This window comes from Callithrix jacchus, chromosome 18 (assembly GCF_049354715.1).
Source record: "Callithrix jacchus isolate 240 chromosome 18, calJac240_pri, whole genome shotgun sequence".
NCBI lineage: Eukaryota > Metazoa > Chordata > Mammalia > Primates > Cebidae > Callithrix > Callithrix jacchus.
The window spans coordinates 14,590,247-14,604,976 of record NC_133519.1 but is presented as its reverse complement, the minus strand read 5'-3'; the positions used below and the strand labels follow the sequence as shown (position 1 = coordinate 14,604,976).

Here is a 14,730-nt window from a genome sequence, read left to right as displayed (position 1 = left end):
GTGGGGAGGAAAAATGTCTCCCTGCCAATTAGAGACTCCCAAAATAGCACAGCAATTTGATCTGGGGATCTGGGAGAATTGTCAAGGATCATGAGTGACCTCCCCTCTTCCCTGTTGCCCAAGCTCCTTGAATACCAGTAATCAAAAGATAAAACTCAACTAATGGAGTTTGACCAGCATCCAACACAGTCTGGGGGAGAGTGAAAGGGGAAGCTGAAAGGCAACCAGGACCCTCTGCATGCAAACTGCCAAGCTAGAATTGCCAAAGTATCCTTCTCTATTTCAATGTTCTTCCCTCCCCTCTTCCTGCTCTTTTAAAACATCCATAGAGCTGCCCATAATGAGTGGAAAATTTCAGGGTCAGGGAGAACCTCTTCCCTCCCCCACTTTCCATTGTCTAAAATCAGCCTCAGCTGTTCCTAGATATTTTTTTGCTGGTGATGTCAGTCCATCAAAGCATCTCACCCTGTGTTCCCCCAGGAGAACAATGATGGGGTGGAGGGAGCTTTTAGAAAGACCATATTAGGAACAAAAGGTGGAGCTATAAGCACAGATAAAGACTCAAGTCTGGGAACTCCTGGTCACGCAGGCAACAGCCCCTTCTTTCTTGCTGTAGTCTTCAGTTTTCCAGTGTTCACAGGTGAGCCTACCAACAGCCACTGCTCATGATGGAGGCCATCAAGAAAAAGATGCAGATGCTGAAGTTAGACAAGGAGAATGCTCTGGATCGGGCAGAGCAAGCTGAAGCTGAGCAGAAGCAGGCAGAAGAAAGAAGTAAACAGGTAGGCACTAGCATTGGTCTTACCTTCTAGTGAACAAGACCATGAGATGGAAGGGAGTGTTCATGGGAAAGACAGTGACTACTGGTATCACCTCGTTTTTGGGGTGGGATGGACTCCCCAGCCTCAAGAGGACATGTAACATATCTAAGACTGCCTTTGTGACCTTGGGAAAGTCAGTGGCCTCCTCTGAGCCACAGTGTGTCTGTTGAATTTAAGTAGAAATGGACCATCTTCTGGAAGAACCCTTGACTTCTAGAGGAAAAGGTAAGAGTTCTAGAGGGAAAGAGCATCTCTTTTGACTCAGGATCACGAGCATCTACACCTTTAGACATTTACTCTCCAAGGGTCTTGGATGAAATCCCAGGATGGCTTAGTCATCTTAGGTTCAGCTATTACAGGGTCATAAGCCAAGCTACAGAGTAACTCCTGAGGCAGTGGGCTGGAAGTGGCTGGGGAGAAAGTGTGTCTCGGGATGGTAACATGGAGGCTACACTCAGGGCTCCAAGAGCCCAGGGTCCAACCCTGCACTGTTGTTTGTGTGTTTTTGTGTGTGACTCTCTGGGCTCCTATAGCTGGAGGATGAGCTGGCAGCCATGCAGAAGAAGTTGAAAGGGACAGAGGATGAGCTGGACAAGTATTCTGAAGCTCTGAAGGATGCCCAGGAGAAGCTGGAGCTGGCAGAGAAGAAGGCTGCTGATGTGAGTATTAGAGAGATGGAGGTTGGGTTTAATCTACACATATAGATCTTTATATTAATGTATGACCAAATGCCAAACACACTTGTGGGTTCATGGAACCCAGACATATATACCCACATAAATTTTTGCATATAACCACATGCTGGTATATTCGTACAATGGCATATATTTTCTTTCTTTCTTTCTTTTTTTTTTTTAAGACAGGGTTTCACCATGTTGGCTAGGCTGGTCTTGAACTCCTAACCTCAGGGGATCCACCCGCCTCGGCCTCCCAAAGTGCTGAGATTACAAGCGTGAGCCACCACGCCCGGCCTATTTTCTTTCTTAAAGACATCTCCGACATGTGAAAAGTTTTTTTTAAAAAATATATGTAAAAGTCTCATTTTCCTCCTATCACCAGCCCAGGAATTTAATTATCTTTCCCAGGATCTGAACAAAGAGAGGGGACTCTAAGTTCAGAATGCTATCAATTATCCTACCTCCTCCCCCATGCCACATTCTTAGCTTTTATATCCAAGTCTTGGCATGTGGATATGTGTATTAATAGGGAACTTCTCAGCTCTCAACTGTCCAACAAAACCAGCTCAGATTTCACAATGGGAAATGGAGGTCACGCTGACCCTGGCCCTATATGGGTTTATTTATCTTGGCCAATGTGGGCATTTGCCTTTATGCCATAGAGATGCCATACAAAGTATCACTTATAGGGCAGCAGAGAGATCCCTACAGCGACAGACTATAATAGAAACTAAGAAGGAATCTTAGGGGGTAAAGGTATCACCACCAGACTTCACTCTATGACCTTGACTCTATGACTCAGCTTATCTAGGGCTGCATTTTCCCATTCTAAAATAAAATAAATTCTCTTTTCCATGTCATATTATCCCTACTTTTTTTCATCTTCAACTTTGAAGTCTGCCACAAAGATAAATGAGAGGCTAGATAGAAAATTTTTTTTAGAAGAAAAGTACCATAGGAATCTTACCAACAATAAAAAAAAGTCCCAGTATTGGTGGAAACAAGTTTCTCAGTGAACTGAGTTAATAGGAAAAAAGGGGCATGTAATATTTAAAATCATATTTGGGATGGGCACAAGGGCACATGACTGTAATCCCAACACTTTGGGAGGCCGAGGCAAGCAGATCACCCAAGGTCAGGAGTTCGAGACCAGCCTGGCCAACATGGCGAAACCCTGTCTCTACCAAAAATGCAAAATTAGCCAGGCATGGTGGCAAGCACCTGTAATCCCAGCTACTCTGGAGGCTGAGGCAGGAGAATTGCTTGAACTCTGGAGGTGGAGGTTGCAGTGAGCCAAGATTGTGCCACTGCATTCCAGCCTGGGCAACAGAGAGAGAACCCATCTCAATAAATAAATAAATAATATCACATTTGGTTTTGGAAAATAGCTAGAAGGACAGACAGAGTGGACCATTTATAAATGCTTTTGGATCCTCATGTTTAGTCCCTCTGCTATTAGGTTTCAAAAAGAAATCTAACAGCAGAAAACTGCAAACAAAAAAACTCTACCAAATCCACAGGTTACCCCCAGGGCTTTGGGCAAGTGGATGGCCTATTGGTATTATATAGCCTAGGTTCCTAGTATATTTGGATGGATCTCTCTGTTTCTAACATATGGGCATGAAGACAGAAGTTTTCACAAACTAGCACAATGTCAGGTTAATAACAGTTTTGTGGTAACACCAATCTGGGTCTGTCCATAGGCTGAAACAGCTAGTATGTGGGCTTGAGGAGGTGTTTCCAGGAGCAAGAAAAAGAACAAACAAGTCTAACGTGAGATCATGAGAAGGAGAATGACCTAGAAGCTCTATGTAATATATCAAAATCATTAGGAATTTAAAAGGACTTCCTGAAGATGAATTCTGTCTGTCTTAATCTGTTTTACATATGTACAGACACACATACACACACATAGCATCCCTCATCTAGGTATGGTCTACTCAATATATTCATTTGAAAGAAGAGTCTTCACTGGGTGCGGTGGCTCACGTCTATAATCCCAGCACTTTGGGAGGCCGAGGCGGGTGGATCACTAGGTCAAGAGATCGAGACCATCCTGGTCAACGAGGTGAAACCCCGTCTCTACTAAAAATACAAAAATTAGCTGGGCATGGTAGTGCGTGCCTGTAGTCCCAGCTACTCGGGAGGCTGAGGCAGGAGAATTGCTTGAACCCAGAAGGCGGAGGTTGTGGCGAGCCGAGATCGTGCCATTGCACTCCAGTCTGGGTAACAACAGCGAAACTCCATCTCAAAAAAAAAAAAAAAAAAGAAAGAAAGACGCGTCTTCATATTTATATCCACCAAAAACCATTTAAATATATAAAGTGAGGGTTAAGAATACTCATTCAACCCCTCTCCCCTTCGTTAGCTTTTCCAAGTCAGAAAGTACCCTCAGAGATATGCATAAGAACAAGAAACAGGAGAGGAAGGTTGTGGCCAGGAGCAAGCCAGAAGAAAGGTTTCTTTCCTCAAAGCTAGAGTCAGCAAACTACCACCTGTGGGTTAACTTTTGCAACAGCCTGTTTTTGTAAATAAAGTTTTATCAGAACACAGTCATGCTCATTCGTGTACATATTGTCTACTGGCTTTCTTTTCTCTCTGGCCACAAAGACCCTAAAAGTTTGATGACTCCTGCCTCAAAGGGTCAAGGAAGGATAGTACTGTTTTTATAGGAATCGGGAGAGGTGCTATAAGGAGCAACAAGGTTTAAAGCAGACAGCAAAGGTTAGAGTCATCAGCAGCATAATATATGCATCTTTGGAGGGAGTATATTCTGTCCAGTACAAAGGAAGTTAACAGCTCAGCTTCTGCCCTTGAGGTTAATAAATAAGTAAACAGAGCGTATTATCTTGATGTAGATATGAGGGGTAGAGAGGGAGGAGGGAGTCAATAACTATGAGTTTACACAGGCAGTTCTGGTTATCTGAGAAGCCTTTCTGAAAAGTGTAGGATTTGCTAGGACTGTTTGAACAAAGAAAGGGCAAGGGTATGGCAAGGTGAGTTCAAACATTTGTTTTTTTCCTCCGTAAGTTTGCCTAAACTTTTTTCCTAAGTTGTGGTAAAATACACATACATAAAACTTACCATTTTAACAATGTTTAAATGTCGAATTCAGTAGTAGTATATTCACATTGTTGTGCAACCACATCTAAGATCATTTTAATCTGAGATGAAATTAGACGGTGTTTAGGGAGAAACAAAGGGAAAGAAGAGTCCATTGTTAGGACATAGAGTCATAACACCATTTTTTAGGGACAGGTGGTGGGAGGGATGGCGAGAGAAGGGATAAGAATGGACATATACACCTGTTGATATATTGTATTGCTGGTTACTAGGAAAACAATAGCACTGGGCCCCTTGCTGGCTATCCATTGTGCCTCTAAAGGCTATCAGGAGTCAGTCCATCTGTTTCCCTGGATCAAGAGGAGATTATCTGCTAAAATCTACCAGTCTCAGGAATGCAGTGGTGCTCTCAACACTCTTTTGGTTTGTCTAGGATGAGTTCTTCTGCTTCTTTGCCAGGGCACAGGGAGCTACAATAGTGCCCCCTGCTGATCAGCACCCAGATGACAAAGTGTCACTTCTTCCACAGTCTTGATCAAACTTCTCCAAAGTAAGTTAGAAAAATTCTCAGGCCATCAGGGTAGAGTTTTTATTACAAGTCAGAACCCTGACCTTCCTTCCTAATTTCTGGGGAAAAAAATCAGTGTGCAGGTTACTCTATTAAGAAAATTATTGTCTATTCAAGTTCTTTCTTCTAAATAGTCTCATTGCTCAGTATTTCCAAAAAGAGACAGGAAGACAGAAGCTCTGGAGGGAGCATTCTCAGAAATAGACATTGAGGGCAGCAACTGTCTTGCCCACAATTCCTTTTAGGGGTTAGGACTCTTCATTATAAGTCCTGTTCCATGTCCTAATTTTCTTTTTGTATTTTATTTTATTTTTGAGACGGAGTTTCACTGTTGTCACCCAGACTGGAGTGCAATGGCACGATCTCGGCTCGCCACAACCTCCGCCTTCTGGGTTCAAGCAATTCTCCTGCCTCAGCCTCCCGAGTAGCTGGGACTACAGGGGCGCACCACCATGCCCAGCTAATTTTTGTATTTTTAGTAGAGACGGGGTTTCACCTTGTTGACCAGGATGGTCTGGATCTCTTGACCTCGTGATCCACCCGCCTCGGCCTCCCAAAGTGCTGGGATTATAGGCGTGAGCCACCGCGCCCGGCCCCCTTGTCCTAATTTTCTAGGAGAAAAGAGAGCTGCCCCAGAGGAAAGATGTATCATTATTACCTACTAGGAAGGTGGGAGGAATACAAAGAAATAAGAGGGAAGATAACATTCTCAAGTCTCTTTACTATTGTGCTTCCAGAAATCCTACATGGCTGTGCCTGTAGGGAGTTTCTTTTTTTCCTGTTACGCTTTATTTTTGAAACAGAGTCTTACTCTGTCACCCAGTCTGGAGTGCAGTAGCACCATCTCAGCTCAGTGCAACCACTGCTTCCTGGGTTCAGGCAATTCTGCCTCAGCCTCCCCAAGTAGCTGGAACTACAGGTGCATACCACCATGCCTGGATAATTTTTGTATTTTTTAGTAGAGATGCGGTTTCTCCATGTTTGCCAGGCTGGTCTCAAACTCCTGACCTCAGGTGATCTGCCTGCCTTGGCCTCCCAAAGTGCTGGGATTACAGGCCACATCTGGCCACGGGGAAGTTTCTAACTCATAAATAGTTCCTGGGGGTACTTGGAAGTACAGTGGCAGTGAAATTGGTGAAAGTTATAACACAAAATGGAGGTTTAATTCTACAGTACAGTTTATAGGCACTCGTGTCTGGTTGTTGTATGAAGGATCTGGTAACAGTCATCTGTTTTTTCTTTCTGTTTTTGAGAGAGGCTCTCAATCTGTCACTGAGGCTGGAGGCAGTGGTGCAGTCTGGGCTCACTGCAACCTCTGCCTTCCCAGCTCAAGAAATCTTCTCACCTCAGCCTCCCAAGTAGCTGGGACTACAAATGTGCTGCCACCAGGCTCGGCTACTTTTTTAATTGTTTGGAGAGACAAGGTCTCACTATATTGCCCAGGCTGGTCTCAAACTCTGGGCTGCGGTAATCTTCTCACCTTGGTCTCCCAAACTTCTGGGATTACAGGCATGAGTCACCGTGCCCAGCTGACAGTGGTCTGTAATAGAGGATTTCTTCCTCATAAAATGGGGGCATATCTTTCTTATCTACAAAAGGAATTGTAAGTGATGATTGATTAATTCATTTTATTTTATTTTATTTTTGAGATGGAGTTTCGCTCTTACTACCCAGGCTGGAGTGCAATGGCGTGATCTCGGCTCATGGCAACCTCTGCCTCCTGGGTTCAAGCAATTCTCCTGCCTCAGCCTCCCGAGTAGCTGGGACTACAGGCGCACGCCACCATGCCCAGCTAATTTTTGCATTTTTAGTAGAGACAGGGTTTCACCATGTTGATCAGGATGGTCTCGATCTCTTGACCTCGTGATCCACCCGCCTCAGCCTCCCAAAGTGCTGGGATTATAGTTGTGAGCCACCGCGCCCGACCAATTAATTTATTTTTAGAGATGAGGTCTTGCTATATTGCCCAGGCTGGTTTTGAACTCCTGGGCTCAAGCCATCTTCCCACCTCAGCCTCCCAAAGTGCTAGGTTTACAGACATGAGCTACCATGCCCAACTAATGATTAAATTACCAAGTCCTGAATCATTCCAAGGTTTGGAGGGGGTGGAAGGTTGGCTAATTTGGTGCATACTGACTCTGAAAAGTAACAGGGAGCCTAACGGGGTGGCGTGCATTTATGATTCCAAGGCGAGGTAGGAGGCTCACTTGAGCCCAGGAGTTTGAAGCTGTAGTGAGCTATGATCTCGCCACTGCCTGCACTCCAACAAGAGAGCGAGATCTTGTCTCTTAAAAAAAAAAAGGCGGGGGGAGATTGGGCGGCGTGGTTTAGGCCTGTAATCCCAGCACTTTGGGAGGTAGGCGGGCAGATCACCTGAGGTCGGGAGTTGGAGACCAGCCTGACCAACATGGAGAAACATGGAGAAACCCCGTCTCTACTAAAAATACAAAATTAGCCAGTCGTGGTGGCGCATGCCTGTAATCCCAGCTACTTGGAAGGCTGAAGCAGGAGAATCCTTTGAACCCGGGAAGTGGAGCTTGCCGTGAGCAGAGATCGCGCCATTGCGCTCCAGCCTGGGCAACAAGAGCAAAACTCTGTCTCAAAAAAAAAAAAAGGGAAAAGTCTGTTGTTCTAAATAGAGCACTTAAGTTCATACCATGCCAAATAGAATGAGAATTTGTGCCAACTTGCCCATCTCTTCCACCCCGACAGTTCCATTCATTGACTTCCAGGAGATGGGAGAGAGAACCTACCTACCTGAGCCGACTTTGAAAGGGGACTGAGTGGGGCTTCTTGAACACGAGGCCCAGAATGTTTTTCAGGCTTTCCTTAGAACTTGGTTTTGGAGTCTGTCGTGGGGTGAGTGGAAGCAGGGGCTTGTAGGATGCTTATATTGTGGAGCAAATACAGTGAGCGGTGACGGGTAACGGCACTGGGGGATGAGGGGTCAGTTGCGGGAGTGTAAGGTCACCACACTACCTGCAAAGGGGCCGACCATTGTGGGCAGCCAGCCTGGCAGGAGAGGTTAGACCACGAAGCCCCGCCCAGTTACCATGGTAACCATCCCTGGTCCCAACCCCGCCCCACTTTACTGGCCCAAGGTAAGGCCTCGGGCATCTGGGAGGCTCCGCCCCCGCCCCGCTCCCTGCCGCTGTTCTCCCTCCAGTGGACTGCCTTCCCGCCTGCCTGGCTGTGGGAGGGCGCGGCAGAGGAACGTCACATCCGGGCGGGTGGGTGAGTTCCGGTATTTCAGGGCGGAGTAGGCGGAAGTAGGGGTGAGAGGAGGCTGCATAGCCGCGCGGAGGAGGCAGGAGCCGGAGCGCAAGCAGTAGCTGGGTGGGCACCATGGCTGGGATCACCACCATCGAGGCGGTGAAGCGCAAGATCCAGGTTCTGCAGCAGCAGGCAGATGATGCAGAGGAGCGAGCTGAGCGCCTCCAGAGAGAAGTTGAGGGAGAAAGGCGGGCCCGGGAACAGGTAGGGAGATGGCGAGACGCATGAGGGAGGGGCAGGCGCCGGAGTAGTCGGCAAGAGGAATAAGGTCCCTTTTGCCGTGTAGCACGGTCCTCTGAAGGCCAGCGGGCTCGGAGTTGAAGTTGGGAGCATGGAGGATGGGTGGGGCTCAGCTCCGGTAGGGCGGCAAGTGGGCGAGGGGGAAATCGAGTGCTCGGGCGAGCAGGCTTGACCTTTGAAGGAATTGAACCTTACGGGGTTTGGGCTTTGGGGTGTGGCGTGTGGCTCTCCTCCTCTTTTTTCCCCAGCTCATTCATTGAGTTCTTCTGATCCGGGCGCGGTCGGGGGAGGGGCTCAGCGGTTTCTCCCTCCCCCACTTCCCCATGGGGGGTGGGAGAACTTTGCGCTTGCTTGAGGTTTCCTGCCCAAGGGGTTAGGGTGGGTAGGTGCTTCTGTGTTCTGGGAAGGGCAGTATTGAACCTTCTATGAAAGCGTGAGGGTTGTGGGGTGGGAACCACCCGAGAGACCCCAGCCGGGCTGCTGGCAGCTTTTCCGCTCTCCTGCTCAGGAAATGAGGCAGCAGTTGGCTGAGAGGAAGCGCGGTGCCCTCCCTCCCTGGAGGAGCTCGAGGCCACAGGGCCGCCTCTCATCCTCTGGCCAGGGGCCCTTTCCTCTTACGGGGTGCTCTTGCAGCCGCTACACCCATTCTCTGAATCTACATGAAACGGCAGGGTAGGGGATAGTACTTCTCCCAACGTTAGTGCAAATGTAGGAGCCAATCAAACTTGCCTGGCCCTACCCACAGTGACCTGGAAGGGAGGAACTTCTGCCAGATTCAGACCTTTATTCCTGAAGTGTGATCAGTGCAAGCCGAACTGGTTAAGAACATTTCTTCCAAGCAGAACTGATAAGGGAGTGTATGGCACAGAATCAGATGGCATGCCAGTCTCAAGGTTTCTGATTTACTTGGGCAATTTGGTGGAGACAGAATAATGAATTCCAGGTGACTCAAGTGGAATATTTGTTCAACTGAAAGTGGAAACATGAAATATTAGTGGAGTGAATGGTGATTCTAGTGATTTCTTTTTCGTTTTTTTTTTTTCTTTTTGAGACAGTCTCACTCTTGCCCAGGCTGGAGTGCAATGGTGTGATTTCGGCTCACTGCAACCACCACTTCCCCGGTTCAAGCAATTCTCCTGTCTCAGCCTCCTGAGTAGGTGGGATTACAGGCGCCTGTCATCACGCCTGGCTAATTTTTTTGTGTTTTTAGTAGAGATGGGGTTTCGCCATGTTGGCCAGGCTGGTTTTTAACTCCTGACCTCAAGTGATCCACCCACTTCGGCCTCCCCAGGTGTTGGGAGGGTTACAGGCGTGATCCACTGTGCCCAGTCTAGTCTAGTAGTCTAGTAGTTTCTTGAAACGACTTTCTGTTTAGAAGTGGTTGATTAGTAAGCCATAAGGTTTAGGGTGAAGTCTAGTAGTTGGAGCTGTTATGAACTGAGGCTTTGGTTTTGGAGACGTGTGTGTGTGTGTGTGTGTGTGTGTGTGTGTTTTGAGATGGAGTCTTATTCTGTCACCCAGGTTGTACTGGAGTGCAGTGGCACAATCTCAGCTCACTGCAACCTCCGCCTCCCGGATTCAAGATCTCTTGCCTCAGCCTCCCAAGAAGCTGGGACTACAGGTGCCCGCCACCATGCCTGACTAATTTTTTTTAATTTGATTTTTATTAGAGACGGCGGGGGGGGGGGGGGTGGCGGTCACCGTATTTGTCAGGCTGTTCTTGAGCTTCTGACCTTGTGATCTGCCTGCCTCCGCCTCCCAAAGTGCTGAGATTACAGGCGTGAGCCACTGTGCCCAGCTTTGGAGAGTAAAGTAATTTGCTAAACTTTAATGTCCAGTGAAATAACTCTTGTGGTTTATTGGTGTTCTTCATTCTTGCTCTTGGTAAGTTTTGTTTTTGGTTTTCTTTTTGGCTGCTCCTCTGGGAAATAACTCCGAATGTTTTTGGGAGGAAGAGGGCTAGATTTCAGAAAAGGATGGAAATGGAGGACGGCTGGCCCTCCAGGTTAAATACTTAAAGATTGTTAGAATACTCACTTATTTTTATAACTGGGCATGGAGCTATTGGGATGGGAGCATGTTGTCTTCCTTGGTCACCTTTTACTCTGTTCAGTTTGCCAGTAACTTCTATTATCTATGCAAGTGAGATGGACTGGCTGGTTGACTCTTTATGACTAGTGACACTTTCTCATCTCCTCTGTTCTGGAGACCAGATAGCTTTAAAGGGGAAGACAGAGGCCAGCCAGAGGAACTGACCATGTGTTGAGCTGCAGAGTCATAGGCTCAACAGTTAAATACGGACCTCCTAGGAGTAGTTCTAAGGTGGGTGATTGCTGCCCCTCATCATACCTCTTTTTTTTTTTTTTTGAGACAGGGACTCACTCTGTCGTATAGCCTGGAGTGCAGTTGCATGATCTCTGCTCACTGTAACCTCCACCTTCCAGGCTGAAGTGATTCTCCTGCCTCAGCCTCCCAAGTAGCTGGGATTACAGGTGCCCACCACTTCACCCAGCTAATTTTTTTTTTTTTGAGACGGAGTTTCGCTCTTGTTAGCCAGGCTGGAGTGCAATGGCGCGATCTCGGCTCACCGCAACCTCCGCCTCCTGGGTTCAAGCAATTCTCCTGCCTCAGCCTCCCAAGTAGCTGGGACTACAGGCACACACCACCATGCCCAGCTAATTTTTGTATTTTTAGTAGAGACAGGGTTTCACCTCGTTGACCAGGATGGTCTCGATCTCTTGACCTCATGATCCACCCACCTTGGCCTCCCAAAGTGCTGGGATTATAGGCGTGAGCCACCGCGCCCAGCCTTTTTAGCATTTTTAGTAGAGACAGGGTTTCACCATGTTGGCCAGGCTGGTTTCGAACTCCTGACCTCAAGTGATCTGCTTACCTCAGCCTCCCAAAGTGCTGAGATTACAGGCATGAGCCCTGCCTGGGGTGATGTTTTTTAAGCTACTCTCACTCAGAGCCTGCCAAATTTGCTTCTTGAGCTGAGGTCTAGTGAGGAAGTCCTCAGAATGGGGAAGTAGGGTGATAGTTAAATATTGATGAAACCGTTATCTTCCACTCCCCAGCCTGAAGAAGTTTAATCTTTTGACTTTCTGCTCTAGAGAACTTTGAACCCCTACTCAGGAGGAGACACCTGTTGGAAGGGGGTTGGGGTGCTTGGGCTACCTGTTACCCTCTTAAGGCATTCTGGAATGTGGGTTCTGCAGGCTCCTCCCTCCTCTGGAGCTGGAAACTGCACTCTCTGATGGTATCGATTATTTTCCTGGTCACTTTGTGTGAACGTCCAAGCCACCTTTGTTGGGAAGCTAGATGAGTCCAAAACTGAGACACTGCTGTTCTAGGATCTAGCTTTAGTTTCTGCTCTTGGCCTGGAAATTGGTCTTTTCTAATGTAGCACCTTGTCAAATTCACTTTCAGTTCTGCATTTCCTTTGTACTTCTGTCTAAATGGAAACAGATGGCAACATCAAATTTAAATGCAGTCTTTTTCCTTATCTGTTTTTTTCTTTTGTGGTAGTGGTGGTAAAAATATACATAACATAAAATGTATCATTGTAACCATTTATAAATGTACAGTTCACCTTACGTGTTTTAATACCTCTCTCCTAATTGTCCGTGATATTTTTACTCTTTTTAAATTTTTTTCTAGTCTAACAAGCTTAACAGGCTGGGTTGGGTGGATCACATGAGGCCAGGAGTTTGAGACCAGCTTGGCCAACATGGTGAAACCCGGTCTCTACTAAAAATACAAAAAATTAGCCAAGCATGGTGGCCCATGCCTGTAACCTCAGCTACTTGGGAGGCCTGAGGCACGAGAATTGCTTCAACCCTGGAGGTGGAGGTTGCAGTGAGCTGGGATCAGATCATGCCACTGTACTCCAGCCTGGGCAACAGAGTGAGACTCTGTCTCAGAAAAAATAAAAATAAATAAATAAATAATTGGGAGTGGGCTTTAACAGCAATTTTGATTCTGGCCTTAATCCTGATCTTAGTTTCTGGAGAGGTTAGAGTGATTATTATGTGGTTCTCTTCTGTTCTTGGGTCTGGTGGACTAAGCAATAGGCTTTACCATCTTTTTAGTTGCTTTGCTTTTCTGCTGCTTACCTTTCTCTTTCCCCATACTAGAACACACATGCACAGAGGGGAGAGGCAAACACCCCCTGACCCCTGCTTAGGCTCCACCTTTGTTTACTCTGGGGCAGATAGATCTACTCCCTTCCAACTCGCCTCCCTTTTGGTGAAGTTTAAATTTCCCAAGGACACGTTATCTCCCTGGGTAGATGCATTTGTGAGCACAGTGAACTCAAGTGGGCCTTTACTCACAGGGCTCAAGCCTAACTTTCTAATAATCTTTCATTTGAATTTCATCTGTGGCTTTTATCTAAAAAGAGAAACCCCAGTGTGGCAGAGCGCCAGATTTAGGCTAATCCCCTTTTGTCCTTGGCCCTGTTCTGCCTGTGAGCACCATCACACTGTCAATTTCTTGCCTGGAGGGGTTGACATATATGGGAAATCTCTTTGCTGTCCTAGGAGGATAGCTGAAGCTGTTGTCAGCCATCTTCTGATGTGACTGAATTGCTGCTGCATTCTACTCCTCTCCCCACCCCCCACCCAGGATCTTTGCTTCCTGGGCAGTGAAGATACCTATTATTACCTGAAGGGGAGGACCACAGGATACTGTATATCCTCCAAGCTGGGCAGAGATAAATCAGCTGAAACACCAAACCCACATCTGGATTGGCATGCTAAGACCTAGGATGATTAGGAAAGCACAGTGCTCAACGTTTTCCAGGGTCACAGGTAGCCTGGTCTGCAAAAAGTAGCCCTGTTCAATCTCTTGGTATTCCTTGGTATTATTTGACCTGCAAAGGACAGGCATTGTGCATAGACTCTGACTTGAGGGAAAAGTCAGCTTGTCTTCCTTGTTCCTTTAAACAAAATATCAGATCTTGATTCTGCAGGCTTGTGTTTAATTGTAAAGAGAATTGATCCTCTGGGCTAGGAGAAAAGAGAAAGGCAAGGCCCTATTCTCTCCCACCCCACCCCCAGGGGATCTCTGAAGCTTTTGCTAGAACTCCCATCTTGGGTTCTGCTTTTGCTACAGGCTTGTTCATGTGTGCATGCTCTTAGGAGGGCACCAAGATGTGTTTTCTCCCTCTCCCTTCTCAGCCTTGCTAGGAATTCTATTGTAAATGCTGATTTGTGGGAGAAACTGCCTGAGCCAGCTTGCTGTCATGGAAACTGTACACCCCCGCCCCATAGCCTGTTATCTTCTACTCCAGTTTGGTGAGCTGAATGATGCCTTACATTTCATGAGCTGCTTCTAAATCTAGTTGCATTTTTCATTTGAGGAGGGTAAGTCATTTTACTGGCAGTGTCTCATAGTTCTTGCCTGAGAGGCTCCTGACTTGCTCTTGATCCGTGGCCTTGTTGGGTTTGTGAGGAGAAATGTGTGTTGTCACAGAGGACATCTGTTTTTCTGGAAGAGACAGAAGCAGAGAATACTTGTCTTTGTGGTGTTTTGAATAGTGTAGTTAGATACAAATGGTTTCTTAGTAATTTCAGCTTATGTTGATTTCTCGATTTTCTTTTCCTGGAGCCTGGTGGCTAGATTGTAGCCCCAGCCCTCTGCTTCCCTTCCTAGTCTTTTCAACCTCTCATATTTGTATGTGGAAGTTTTTGTGTCAATCTTGATTGTTAAAAGGAGTCTTCTGGTCTATATTCTTCCTTGTCGGAGCTAGTGGCCCAGGCTATTTCTATGGCTGCCCCAACTCCTGCCTGCCAGGAAGAAATCAGGGTAATAGAATTCAGGCACAATCTGGGCTATAGAAGAGAGATCATGTTTACCAGGCACTTGGATAAGCATCTGAACTGGGTGGTGTGCGGGGCATATTAAATTCTTAAATATTGTTGCTGGCAGGGTACCTCCCACCAGTAAAGGTAGCAGGGAGACAGTCATGGAAAGAGGTTTTCCTGCTTTAGAATTCATTCATCCACCTTCAGGCTGCCTCCTTCTTTCCTTGTCTTATTCCATTGCTAGGGAAAGTAAACTCATCCAAGCATGGGTTTACTTGGAC

The 14,730-nt window shown here is 46.8% G+C and overlaps 1 protein-coding gene across 23 annotated transcripts in view; it reads left to right on the top strand.

Annotated features, from left to right (window-relative positions):
* The first annotated feature begins 583 nt into the window (after positions 1 to 583).
* The window catches only part of TPM3 (tropomyosin 3), a 35,159-nt gene continuing 21,012 nt past the window's right edge, over positions 584 to 14,730 (top strand). For 12 of the 23 annotated variants that reach the window (XM_035280164.3, XM_008984474.5, XM_008984468.5 and 9 more), the window contains exon 1: positions 8,407 to 8,606. In XM_035280164.3, the coding sequence (XP_035136055.1) occupies positions 8,539 to 8,606 (68 nt within the window). In that variant the 5' untranslated portion in view covers positions 8,407 to 8,538. Of the gene's footprint in view, positions 783 to 1,354; positions 1,481 to 8,406; positions 8,607 to 13,928; positions 14,009 to 14,730 lie in introns of those variants that run through there. The other 11 variants (XM_008984459.5, XM_008984465.5, XM_035280160.3 and 8 more) reach the window with 2 other exon arrangements.